Source organism: Helianthus annuus, chromosome 10 (assembly GCF_002127325.2).
Source record: "Helianthus annuus cultivar XRQ/B chromosome 10, HanXRQr2.0-SUNRISE, whole genome shotgun sequence".
NCBI lineage: Eukaryota > Viridiplantae > Streptophyta > Magnoliopsida > Asterales > Asteraceae > Helianthus > Helianthus annuus.
Window position 1 is genome coordinate 170,630,406 of NC_035442.2, and position 14,891 is coordinate 170,645,296.

At 40.6% G+C, this 14,891-nt stretch overlaps 1 protein-coding gene across 1 annotated transcript; it reads right to left on the reverse strand.

Annotated features, from left to right (window-relative positions):
* Positions 1–1,235: 1,235 nt before the first annotated feature.
* On the reverse strand, positions 1,236–11,517 carry LOC110883575 (homeobox-leucine zipper protein HDG1). Its single transcript, XM_022131293.1, has 9 exons — positions 11,301–11,517; positions 8,820–9,014; positions 3,647–3,818; positions 3,413–3,530; positions 2,665–3,237; positions 2,480–2,581; positions 2,183–2,377; positions 1,550–2,087; positions 1,236–1,462 (listed from the first exon to the last, which is right to left on the reverse strand). Exons 1-9 carry the CDS (start codon positions 11,515–11,517, stop codon positions 1,236–1,238), a joined length of 2,337 nt encoding a protein of 778 aa, XP_021986985.1.
* Positions 11,518–14,891: the final 3,374 nt, after the last annotated feature.

Here is a 14,891-nt window from a genome sequence, read left to right on the forward strand (position 1 = left end):
ATAATATATATATATATATATATATATATATATATATATATTGGATTGCATACCACTTAATTAAATGTTGGGTCGCATGAATTAAGGTTGAATCGTTGAACCGTAGCTTGCATATCATCAAGTGTTAATATACGTGCTGTACATGATTTGTGTATATATGTGTATGTGACAAATTGGTTTGTAAACTAAGTATACGCTAGAGACTATTGATTTACTATTATGGCTTAAATTTCACAAGTGTGTTATATGTATCTTGACTGTGTGATAAATGAGTAAGAGACACATGACTTGTTATACGTGAAATGTATGGTTCATGTGTATGGGGTATTGACTGTTATTGGTAATCCTTTAGGGCGTGTTTTGTTCGACTAATAAACAAGATATTTAATCTTACCGAGCAAACCGAAGGTGAGTTCACTGCTCTTTTTCCAAGCATGCATCCCGGGGAGGGATATCGGGTAACGTTCCGGGGAGGAACGCTTGTTTATTGGGATGTTTTGTTATTATACTCAGTTTCTATCACATAAGACCCCTTACATCTACCGACAGTTGCCGAGGAGGCAACGAGGTTATTAGTTGATAGCGCTATTAGGTTTGGCACCTTCACACCGTACCTGGGAGGACGGGCGTGAACTAATTTCCTTAAAGCATGACCAATGTTTTGATAGAGACATTGGGGTTGGGCAAACACATCTTGTAGCCATTTCGGTAATCGAGTTAATAACAACATCAAATCAATTCGTTAAACTGTTTTGTACATGTATCTGATAACTAAAGTCGGTAACAAAACTTTGAACTCACCAGCGTCGTCTGACACACTTGTTTGCATGCTTGTAGGTCCTTAGCTGTATTGCATTGGAACTTGCTGTCTGGAGTAGCAGGAGTGGTCATGGGTCAGTTGGATGGATTTATGTTAATGATTCTTTATACTATACTTTGGTTTTGAAACTGTTATATTTGCTTCCGCTGAATCACTTTGGTTTTCATTTAACTTGTTGACGGTATTTTATTTATAATTAAGGATTTTATTTTTAAACTGGTACGCGTTCGATGTAATTAGTGGCTCATTGTTGGTACGTCACACGCCTAATAGGGACATGCCCTAGGTGGGATTTGGGGGTGTGACATAAGACAATAATCAAATACTCGAATAATGCACTCCTTGACCCGATCGTAACACTAGACCCTAATACATGGTCCAACCACTTGTCTACCCCTAATTATTGTTTAGTCGATCAAACAATTTCTATGATTCCCTGAACTGTTCGTGCCACCAGATCGTTTATCATGATGATGGTTTCCATTGTGATCATGTTTGAGGTAGTTATATCTGGGTGCAATAGTTGGAGCCCCACAGTCACCATTGATCCACGTTCACCACCTGCACCGTCTTCACCATATCCTGGGACTATACATAACCCTGATGGCAAGAGAGCCACTGATCGTCTTCGGTTGTCCTCTCCTTTACACGTGTAAAAACAATAAATTTAGAAAATAAACATTTAATTATTAAGATTAGTACAAATAAATAAAAAGTGACTTTATAAACCTACCATATTGGAATATAAAATGGAGATGCAGTTAGGACTTGTTTCATCTTGGCCCAACGGTAAATGGATCATGTTTCTAGCGGCAATCCTATGGCATATCACATCCCATATACACCTGTCTTTTGTTTTCAACATATCAAACAGGTGTTGGTGATTTGTGGGTATCCAGACTGAATAGGTTGCACTAGTGACTATTCCCATTGGTTCACCAAAACCACTTATGTAATTGTGTGCCATGATCCTTGGTCTTTTCGGTGCATGATCCGCAACCAAATCCCATTGTTGACCATCGGTTAAACAAACCCCACCACAAAAGATACTCATCATGCGTTGTGCTAGGCCTCTTAAGCTTCTTTTTGTATCTTGAAGCAGGTGGTGGTTGAGGGTGGGAGACATGATGGCTGTTATGCTTTCACAATGTCTCAAAAGTGCACTAATCCATCTTTGTGCACTGAAGCCCACACCCGAGTTGATTAACTGACGATACTGGTGGGAGACCGATTGCTCATCGTATTCGGTATGTTCGATCCACGTAACCTACACATATTCATTATCAAAATATATCATAGTTTAGACATAACTATACAATACAAAAACATATACACAAATTATTTTATATACATATGCTATACCATGGTGAAACCATTTGGCATGTCATGTAGGATACAACCAGAAGGACACCTTCTTGTCATGTGTCCTTCAATTCTTGAATCGATTGACAAATTAACCACAGTCCATTGCCCCTGTGCTTGCTGTTTGGCAAATCGAATAAACTTAAGCCCTCGAACCGGCACTAAAGGCGAAATGAGTTGAATTTCGGCCTTCATCTACATCAAATATTGATCTTTTAGCAAAAAAAATATTTTTTCTTAAACATGAACAAAAATAGAGGAGAATAAAAAATAATAAAAAAGTCTAAGAAGACTTACAAGTTGGAGAGCACCATTTCTTGAGCCTCCTGTACCATTGGAAATCACTTCCATTGTAGTACAACTGCCTATCATGCCTATAAACATTTCTCTCCATTGATCCTACAAATTCATGTTTAGTTATGTATAAGTTAATGTAATCATGGGTTTTCTATGAAAGTAACAAGAACAAAAAGATAAGTTACCGCGTTGAGTAATGCTTCTACAAGGGTTGAGCTAGTCATCGGTACCACGCTCCTAGCCCGTGTAGCCTCAGATATGAATCCAGGTGGTTTTGTGCCAAGGGAAGGAGGAAAAGCCCTTTCATATTCAACAAAATTAAGGGTTTCTCCTCCACCTTCTATGTTTCTATTCCATAGTGGAGCATTGACATTCCCAAGCTTTAAGAGCACTTCCATGGCTCTTGATGCTTGCACAAGATATTCATTCCTTTGAATGGGTATGTCGTAGTCCATAAGTGATCGACTCATGATTGGGTTTAAAGGGTCACCAGGAATTGTCACTTTGTTTGGCAATGGTATACCAAACATTTGACTGACATGACTGGCGAAATTAGCCATGTGGCTAAGTTCCTCTTTCAACCGTGCGTTCTCTATCACGACTTTGTGTTTGTGAATGGACCCGTCTGGTATTGTTGCTTGTGCACCACATTTGTTGCAAAGCGGGTTCTTTAGGACTTCTGCCGTTGCTAAATTATCAAGCCTCAGTTGCTCGTTCTCTTGCTTCAAAATCACATTCTCACTGCGCTCCTGTTGACTCTGCACAAGTGTAGTTACCCTTATGATTTTTAGCACCAATAATTTTAATAATTAGGGGGGGGGGATTCAACTTATACATTTATATATATAAGGTCTGGATTTTTATATATTTCTTAAACATATATGTTTTACCATGGAATTTTACTATGAAAATGAAAATATAATCAAACATTACCTTCAATTGAGTTCTTCTATTCTGGAACCAAAATTTGACCTTATTGATAGTGATATTGAGTTTATTTGCAATTTCAGTCCTTTCTTTCTCGGTAGGGTGAGGGTTCTTTTTGAAGAAACTATTACCACAAAACCAAACAAAACAAAATAAACTAAAAGAAGTATGCATGCATGCACTTAGAATTTGATCACTAGTTGAAAGGAAAAGTGAGTATTACTTTTCAAGTTCTTCAACTTGCTCTCGTGTGTAACGGCTATATTTTCATGAACTCGAAGATGAACCACCATGATTGATTTCCTCTTCGTCACTAGACCTGACTTCACAATTCTCATTTTCATCGGATGTTGTTGCAGGTACTTCTTCCCTGGCCCTTTGATTACCATTTCCTTCCATTTTTGACTTATGTCTGCAAAATCATATATGAAATCCAATAAAAATATGTATTTAAAATCCACATATAACAAGAATAAAGCTTCACAAAAAAAATACGACAACAAACATCAACCCCTAATAATATTTATTCACAACACTACCCACCATTAATAAAGATTATTGAATTACTCAAAGAATCTCCATAAGAGCAAAATAAAAAAATATCATATTTTAAGTTTTTTCTAAATAACTATAACTAAATCTTATAATCTTTAAAAAGAATTTGTATTTTTGAAGATTTTAAATAACTCAGACTTGATAGTATTTCCTTTTCAGTTATGGAACGAAAACACAATATATATATATATATATATAAAAGTTCTTTCAAGAGAATTTATGTTTTTTAATATTTTATAATAAATAACTCAGATATGATAGTATTTCATTTTCAGTTATGAAATGAGAAAATTATATATATATATATATATATATATATATATATATATATAGAGAGAGAGAGAGAGAGAGAGAGAGAGAGAAAGGTTAAAATGAAAACCAATAGTTATCGCGAAAACTCGAAAACTAACTAAAAAAGCCAAAAAAACATACCAAAAATTTTAGTTAGTTTTCGAGTTTTCGCGTTAACTAGTGGTTTTCATTTAAACCTTCCCCTATATATATATATATATATAAAACTTCATTTCTATCTACAACCAACTCTAAACATACTCTAATTAAACCTCATTGTTAGAGCATTCACATCCAGCCTGTATCATCTTATTCTCTAAAATTTAAAGAATAGCTTATAAAAACCATCTAAAATACCACTCCATCCCATCCTCTATAATAGAGAACACTTTTGAGAAAATAAAAGCAAACATCTATATTCAGAGTTTCAAATCCAAGCCTCTATAATTTATTGTGAGTGTATAATAAAGAGAAAAAATTTTATAAAATAAGTGTATGTGAGTAAGATAAAGATAGAGATGGAGAATGGAATGTCTGAAGTTGTTTAAAAATAGACCAATTTTATAGAAAAATGTCTTTTTAGTTAAATTATATAGATAGAGAAGGAGAATGGGATGTGAATGCTCTTATCGTGGGGTATTGAATTTAACAACAAAATAACAACAAAAGGTAAAAATAAATAAATAAATAAATAAACTAAAAAGTCGAGTGTTTATCAAATTGGATATTAGGTTCCTTAGGTTAACCGAATATGTTTTTCCGATTCAAGATTTTGGAATGAATACAATTCAGCTTTTACAAAACAAAACAAATCCGAATTAGTATTAATTTGAATGAACCAAATTAAGAGAAGAAAATGTAAAATGTGACAACTAGACCAGAGAGGGTTAGAGCTTTCAATCCAAAAAAGCTTAACACCCCTAGTAACATAATAAATTATGTCATGAGTTTTATAACAAAAAAAAATGTAGTTCACTTATGCAATTTCAATACAGAAAAAAAAATGATTGAATGTAAATAATCATTGCAAAAAAATCGAAATTAAAACATGAATAATGTTATACTCAAAACTCAAACTCAAAAATTTTAATTAACAAACAAATCTAAAAACAAGTATTGTCACACCCCCAAAATTACCACCTAGGGAGTGTCCCTGTTAGGCGTGTGACGACTAGCAATGAGCCACCAATTACATTGAATCACAAGTATGAAATAAAACTTCGTTGTTTAAAGTTAATAAAATCCCAACATACATTATTCAAAAACCATAAGTTTAGCGGAAGCATTAATGTAACGTAATATAAGTGTCATCCCAAACGAACATAATATAAAAAGTCTGATAATAAATCCAGCAAGTAACCATGACCACTCACGTCCTCCAGCCAGCAAGTTCCTGCTTTCTTAGTACCTAGGGGCCTGCGAGCATGTAACACACGTATCAGACAAAGCTGGCGAGTTCACAGTTTCAGAAAACGTTTGTTACCCGGTGTATGTAAAACAGTTTAATACCCAAATGCAAGTAATATTGTTAACATCTCATTTCCAAACACGGACGGCTCACGGACTGCCCTTCCCACGTACTCCTATCTAGTACTGGGCCAGACTGGGTCATTAGTTCACCTCCGTCCTCTACAGGCACGGGGTGAGGGTGCCAAACCTAAGTAGCGCTACTAACTAATACCCGATGAGGGACTTACAAAAGATGATAGGTGAGAATATTAACCAATATACCCGTTTTTACCCAAAGACTTATCCCCCCATGGGATACCCACTGACTGTCCCCAACCACTGGGACGCATGCTCGAATGTAGTGAACTCACCTGAGATTGCTCGGTAGAATTAATTATTCGTTTACCCACGGTGGTTTACCAATCCCTATGATATTCACATTTAGCAGTCAGTTGCATACAAGCACATCACATATTCTTTCACATTTAATCATCTTTCAATTCACAATACACATAAGTCATCTTTCGGTCTAACCATTCACAGTTATGTTTCGATTCACCTAGCTATCTTTCGACACACAGATTATCATTCGACATTTCATCATTCGATATATCAGATATCATTCGACACATGAACTATCTTTCGACAACCACGGTTATCTTTCAACTAGCACAGTTATGTTTCGACAAACACAGCTATCTTTCGAGCACAACAGGTATGTTTCGAACTCACTGTTCATCTTTCGACTATGCCTGTTATCCTTCGGTTACAATTACCAATTAACAAACGGTTTCAACATTTTTCGGTTACAGAACCCTAATCATACGATCTAACTGCTAACATTCAGTTCATACGATTTCACAAGGATTTCCACAATTCATGCATAACCAAACAAACAATTAAGAGATAACAGTTAACCGCTTATCATGTGATCGCTATACGACCTCTAACCCATTCCGATAACCCCAACCATGTTACGAAACGTACAAACGCTACTAACAATCGGTTAACACATACTTGTATAGGTATCGCAGATGTTAATAGTTTCGGATCATTGAATCTGATTACACTAAGGGTTTCACATAGAACACGATATTCAACACAAGGGTTTCACATAGACGCACAACCTCAAAAGTAACATAAAACACTAACCGAATGACAGATGGTACGATGATGATGATCACACAGAGAGTTCCTGACTTCTGCCGTCACTCACAGGTTTCTAGGGTTTGGAATTTCGATTGGTTCTGTGCATTACTACGTAACTGTCGTTTAATATATGTAAGGTTTTGGGCCTGGGCCGAAGGCTAAGGCCTTTAGTCGAAAGACTGGGCCTTGGCTCGAAGGATCTTCGAAAGATGAAGGTTATCGAAAGTTGGTTCCCATGCTTCGTGATCCCTCGAAGGTTGGATCCTTCGAAGGTTGGATCTTTCGGTTCCAGGATCCTTCGGTCGAATGATCTTGGGTTGAAAGATGTCTTGGTATAACCCAAATATTCCAATACGTTACTCATAAACAAATACAAGTTTGTAACATATACCCACTAACACACAAGTCTAGGATATGTAAATACCACAAAGGAGTCGGAAAATAGAATAATACTAACCTCAAGAAGTCGGGTTGTCACATCATCCCCAACTTGAAAGAAATTTCGTCCCGAAATTTAGCAAATAGGTACGAGAGAGTGAAGTGACAATTCAAGATTGTTGCAGATTTTCCCCAGGTGTTACATCATCCCCAACTTGAAGGGGAATCTCGTCCCGAGATTCACTAGTTTTGCTTGACTCTGCCTTGTCTTTGGGAAAAAGGTGAGGGTACTTTAGTTTCATCTGATCCTCGCGTTCCCACGTGAACTCCGGTCCACGCCTTGAATTCCAACGAACCCTAACAATCGGAATTCGACTGTGTTTACGGACCTTGACCTCCCGATCCATGATTTCAATAGGCTCTTCAACAAACTGCAGCTTGTCATCCAACTTGAGCTCTTGAAATGGCACAACCAGTGTCTCATCAACCAGACACTTCTTTAGTTGCGAAACGTGAAAGACATTGTGAACATTACCTAATTCCGCAGGTAACTCGAGTCTGTAAGCGACTTTACCGATCCGCTCAAGAATTTTGAATGGCCCAATGTAACGTGGATTAAGCTTGCCACGCTTCCCGAAGCGTACAACGCCCTTCCACGGTGAAACTTTTAACATGACCCGATCATTAACTTCGAACTCCAAAGGCTTTCTACGTTTGTTAGCATAGCTTTTCTGGCGATCACGCGCTGCTGCCATACGATCCCTTATCCGAGCTATATTTTGCGAAGTTTCCAAAATGAGTTCAGGACCTGTGAGTTGACTGTCACCTACTTCTGCCCAACAGAGAGGAGAACGACATTTCCGCCCATACAATGCTTCGAACGGAGCTGCCTGAATACTTGTGTGGTAGCTGTTGTTGTAGGAGAATTCTATTAACGGCAGGTGTCTTTCCCATCCCTTCCCAAAATCGATCACACATGCCCGCAGCATGTCTTCAAGTGTCTGAATAGTGCGCTCACTCTGACCATCCGTCTGTGGGTGGTAAGCGGTGCTCATATCAAGTTTCGAACCGAACAATTTGTGCATAGACTGCCATAATTCAGAAGTAAAGCGCGGATCTCGATCTGAGATGATAGATGTTGGCACTCCGTGCCTAGCAACCACCTCCTTAAGGTACACTGCTGCAAGTTGCGAAAATTTATCTGTTTCCTTAATTGCTAGGAAGTGCGCCGATTTCGTCAGTCGATCAACAATTACCCATATAGTATCGTTTCCAGCCTGAGTCCGCGGTAATCCAGTAACGAAATCCATAGCGATCTGTTCCCATTTCCACTTAGGTATTTCTGGCTGCTGTAGTAGACCCGAAGGCTTCTGGTGTTCTGCTTTAACTCTAGCACAAGTTAAGCATTTACTCACGTATGTGGCGATGAGGGCTTTCATATTCGGCCACCAATACATAACCTTAAGATCGTGATACATTTTGTCTGACCCCGGGTGAATAGAATATCGTGACTTGTGTGCTTCATCCATCACAAGTTCTCTAAGATCACCAAACAGAGGAACCCATATTCTTTCCATGATGTAGTAGATACCATCAGATTTCTGCTCAAGCTGCTTTTCCATACCGCGCAAACCCTCAGCTTCGATGTTCCCTTCTTTCAATGCCTCAGTCTGGGCCGTACGAATCTTATCAGGAAGGTTGGAATGAATAGTGAGTTGTAGTGCGCGAACACGTTTAGGCTTTGTCTCTTTGCGGCTGAGTGCATCAGCTACCACGTTAGCTTTACCTGGGTGATATTTGATGGCACACTCGTAATCATTGAACAATTCCACCCAACGACGCTGTCGCATATTCAATTCTCTTTGGTCGAAGATATGCTGAAGGCTCTTGTGGTCGGTGTAGATAGTGCATTTAGTACCGTATAGATAGTGCCTCCAGATCTTTAGCGCAAACACTACTGCTCCTAACTCCAAGTCATGTGTCGTGTAGTTCCTCTCGTGAACCTTCAACTGTCGAGAGGCGTAAGCTATCACCTTCTCGCGTTGCATCAACACGCAACCGAGACCCTGAATCGAAGCATCACAATAAACTACAAAATCCTCAGTACCATCCGGTAGAGATAAGATGGGTGCGCTGCATAACCTTTGTTTCAAAAGCTGGAAAGCCTCCTCCTGTTTCGTCCCCCAAGAGTAAACTACTTTCTTCTGTGTTAACGAGGTGAGTGGCTGTGCAATCTTTGAGAAGTTCTGAATGAAACGGCGATAATACCCTGCTAGACCGAGAAATTGCCGCACCTCCGAAGGGTTCTTTGGTGCCGCCCAATTTCTAATGGCGTCAACTTTGGCAGGATCCACATGTATGCCTACCTCATTGACTATATGCCCCAGAAAATGTACCTCCCGTATCCAAAAATCACACTTAGAAAATTTTGCGTACAACTGCTCCCTCCTCAGGAGTTCTAAGATAAGGCGTAGGTGCCGCTCATGATCCTCCTTGTTCTTGGAGTAAATTAGAATGTCGTCAATAAAAACGATAACGAAGTCGTCAAGGTATGGCTTGCACACGCGGTTCATGAGGTCCATGAAAACCGCTGGTGCGTTGGTTAACCCGAATGGCATAACCAAGAATTCATAGTGACCGTATCGCGTCCGAAACGCGGTTTTGGGAACGTCTTCCTCTCTGACCCGCACTTGATGATAACCAGACCTTAAGTCGATCTTAGAGTAAAAGCTCGACCCTTGTAACTGGTCAAACAGGTCGTCAATACGAGGCAAAGGATAACGGTTTTTGATCGTCATCTTGTTGAGCTCGCGATAATCTATACACATTCGTAGGGACCCGTCCTTCTTTTTCACAAACAGGACTGGAGCTCCCCAGGGGGAAGAGCTAGGTCGGATGAAACCCCTATCCAACAGCTCTTGGAGTTGATTCGATAGTTCCTGCAGTTCTCCTGGCGCTAGACGATAAGGAGCACGAGCAACTGGGGCTGCCGCTGGGGCAAGATCAATCTGGAATTCCACCTGACGATGTGGAGGTAACCCAGGGAGTTCCTCAGGAAATACATCAGGATATTCCCGAACAACTGGAAGATCCTCGATCTTCCTTTCATCAGACGATGAATCGGTAACAAGAGCTAATATAGCAGGATAGCCCTTACGCAAATACTTTTGGGCCTTCATTGCCGACACAATACTGACTGGGGTCCCGCTGCGATGACCCTGAACTGATAAAAATTCCCCACTGGAAAGGGGAACACGTATGATCTTCTCCTTACAGAGAATCTCCGCTTGGTACTTGGACAACCAGTCCATACCAACAATCACGTCGAAGCTTCCAAGAGTAATAGGGATCAAGTCAATGTCGAAGACTTGACCCAGAAGATCGATTTTACACCCAAATAGAACATGCGTAGCTTCGATTGTCTTACCATTTGCGATTTCTACTATGTGTTTCATTACGAGGAGTGTAGGACTTAATCCTAACTGGGAACTAAACTCTAAAGACACGTAACTCCAGTCGGCACCAGAATCAAATAAAATAGAAGCAATAACACCGTTTACCGAAAACGTACCAGTAACCACGTTGCCGTCGTTCCGCGCTTCCCCAGCTCCCAGCACAAACCCGCGCCCACGCGCAACATTACCCCCGTTGTTCCCTGTATTGTTGTTCCCGTTACCACCCCCTGTGTTCTGTCTTAGCTGAGGGCAGTCTCGTTTGAAGTGCCCCTCAGCCCCACACTGATAACACCCCCTCTGAGTACCCTGAGCTTGCTGAGGCTGTTGCCTACCCGTCTGCTGCGCTGGCTGCTGCTGAGCTGGAAGTGCGGCCCTACAATCCTTGGCCTTGTGCCCCGGTCGATTACACCGATGACAAACCCGAGTACACTGCCCCTTGTGATGAAAATCACACTTGTTGCACAAGGGTAGCTTCCCTGCATATGATCCCTGCCCTGATCTGTTGCTCGAGTTCTGATTCACTGATGCCGTCTGACTGAAACTGCGGGTGCTGCCAGTATCTGCCTTCTTCTGAGGCTGTGCTGAGTTGGACCCATTGTCTGTTTCGTTCCACTTACGCTTGCTGTCTATGGCAGGGGTAATAGCTGTAGTAGCGGTAGTAGTAGTAGTGGTAGTAGAAATACGCGGTGGCAGATCCCCGCTCTCCACCTCCTGATCAGTGATTTTATGCGCCAAACGAACGATCTGGGTCAGGTTGTTGAGGTTTGCGGCAGTGACCAAACCCTTCACTCGTGGGGGTAACCCCTTAATGAACAACTCGATTCTTCGTGGCATGGGCCGAGACAAGTTCGGACACAAATCAGCTAACTCATACGACCGCTTCACATACGCCTCGATTTCAGACCCCACCATTGTCAGATGATAGTACTCATTCTCTAACTTCGCTATCTCATCTCGAGGACAGTATTCCTCTCTCATCAGTTCTTTGAAATCCTCCCACGTAGTGGCGTTCGCCGCCTCAATACCTAGCAGTTGGACCTGGGCATTCCACCAGGTCAAGGCACCATCCAGAAGCGTGCCTGCAGCAAACTTTACCCTATCCCCAGCTGGGCAGTTACATATCGCAAACACTGACTCCGCCTTTTCGAACCAGCGTATAAGTCCCACAGCCCCTTCAGTGCCACTGAAGGTCTGTGGCTTGCAATCCATGAAAGTTTTAAAAGTGCAGACCGGTGGGTGAGGCTGGTGTTGTGGCGCCGGCTGACCTATTAACGAGAGAAAATAAACCAACAAGTAAGACTCAAGTTCACGATTCAAAGGAAGGAATGTCTGGTACATGTCATACCAGCCTGATAAGCTGCCAAGGCTGCAGCCACCTGGGCGTTGAGTAATGCTTCTAGCTCTGCTTGGGTCATATGAATTTCGCCACGCCCACCACCGCGGCCTCCATTACGTCCACCACGACGACCTCCACCACGTCCGTTCATGATTCTATAAGTATGGGGAGAAGTAACGAATTAACAGACTATTTCAAACAGATGTCAAGTATTGCTATAGTATTCACAGTTTTTGAGGTTCTAACACAACATTGACTAACAACGCGGGATTCCTTTTTCACACTAGTCGAGATTTACTGGGACTCACATGCACCCCACGTTGTTATTATGTGTGCACCCATAATAATAACCTGATTTGCATGCTTATCTCAGTTCCTCCCTACTCGTGTTAGAAGGTTTCCCCTAATCCATGCAGTACGACCGTCGATATCACAACATAGATCATGTAAACACAAGAAGAGTCCTACTCTTAAAACACATAGTATGGGCAGGTAGCATAGTAATTCATATTGTAACATCACATGTGCGTTCGAGTGTGATACCAATCATAAGTATGTACTAACTATGCTATACAATAGTAAACAAGAGACGAACCTCGCTGCCTGGAGTTGAGTGTCATGGTCCATGTCGTATCAGTATGTCGTATCAGTTCAGTTATAGTCTGGTTTTAGAAAACATTTTTAAAACCAATTCACTATAACCAGTGGCTCTGATACCAAACTGTCACACCCCCAAAATTACCACCTAGGGAGTGTCCCTGTTAGGCGTGTGACGACTAGCAATGAGCCACCAATTACATTGAATCACAAGTATGAAATAAAACTTCGTTGTTTAAAGTTAATAAAATCCCAACATACATTATTCAAAAACCATAAGTTTAGCGGAAGCATTAATGTAACGTAATATAAGTGTCATCCCAAACGAACATAATATAAAAAGTCTGATAATAAATCCAGCAAGTAACCATGACCACTCACGTCCTCCAGCCAGCAAGTTCCTGCTTTCTTAGTACCTAGGGGCCTGCGAGCATGTAACACACGTATCAGACAAAGCTGGCGAGTTCACAGTTTCAGAAAACGTTTGTTACCCGGTGTATGTAAAACAGTTTAATACCCAAATGCAAGTAATATTGTTAACATCTCATTTCCAAACACGGACGGCTCACGGACTGCCCTTCCCACGTACTCCTATCTAGTACTGGGCCAGACTGGGTCATTAGTTCACCTCCGTCCTCTACAGGCACGGGGTGAGGGTGCCAAACCTAAGTAGCGCTACTAACTAATACCCGATGAGGGACTTACAAAAGATGATAGGTGAGAATATTAACCAATATACCCGTTTTTACCCAAAGACTTATCCCCCCATGGGATACCCACTGACTGTCCCCAACCACTGGGACGCATGCTCGAATGTAGTGAACTCACCTGGGATTGCTCGGTAGAATTAATTATTCGTTTACCCACGGTGGTTTACCAATCCCTATGATATTCACATTTAGCAGTCAGTTGCATACAAGCACATCACATATTCTTTCACATTTAATCATCTTTCAATTCACAATACACATAAGTCATCTTTCGGTCTAACCATTCACAGTTATGTTTCGATTCACCTAGCTATCTTTCGACACACAGATTATCATTCGACATTTCATCATTCGATATATCAGATATCATTCGACACATGAACTGACAACCACGGTTATCTTTCAACTAGCACAGTTATGTTTCGACAAACACAGCTATCTTTCGAGCACAACAGGTATGTTTCGAACTCACTGTTCATCTTTCGACTATGCCTGTTATCCTTCGGTTACAATTACCAATTAACAAACGGTTTCAACATTTTTCGGTTACAGAACCCTAATCATACGATCTAACTGCTAACATTCAGTTCATACGATTTCACAAGGATTTCCACAATTCATGCATAACCAAACAAACAATTAAGAGATAACAGTTAACCGCTTATCATGTGATCGCTATACGACCTCTAACCCATTCCGATAACCCCAACCATGTTACGAAACGTACAAACGCTACTAACAATCGGTTAACACATACTTGTATAGGTATCGCAGATGTTAATAGTTTCGGATCATTGAATCTGATTACACTAAGGGTTTCACATAGAACACGATATTCAACACAAGGGTTTCACATAGACGCACAACCTCAAAAGTAACATAAAACACTAACCGAATGACAGATGGTACGATGATGATGATCACACAGAGAGTTCCTGACTTCTGCCGTCACTCACAGGTTTCTAGGGTTTGGAATTTCGATTGGTTCTGTGCATTACTACGTAACTGTCGTTTAATATATGTAAGGTTTTGGGCCTGGGCCGAAGGCTAAGGCCTTTAGTCGAAAGACTGGGCCTTGGCTCGAAGGATCTTCGAAAGATGAAGGTTATCGAAAGTTGGTTCCCATGCTTCGTGATCCCTCGAAGGTTGGATCCTTCGAAGGTTGGATCTTTCGGTTCCAGGATCCTTCGGTCGAATGATCTTGGGTTGAAAGATGTCTTGGTATAACCCAAATATTCCAATACGTTACTCATAAACAAATACAAGTTTGTAACATATACCCACTAACACACAAGTCTAGGATATGTAAATACCACAAAGGAGTCGGAAAATAGAATAATACTAACCTCAAGAAGTCGGGTTGTCACAAGCTATATATCACAAAAGTGTATTGTTATGTTGGTAGCCAATAAATATCCATCTTCATATAAAGTTGATTCCTGAATTTTTTAACTATATAGAACTTGAATCACATATAAAAATTTAGGAATCCAAAACCTTGATTAATTGTAAAATAAACGAAAACAATAAATACCAATGGGGTGGTGGTCAATTGGCAAAGGCAA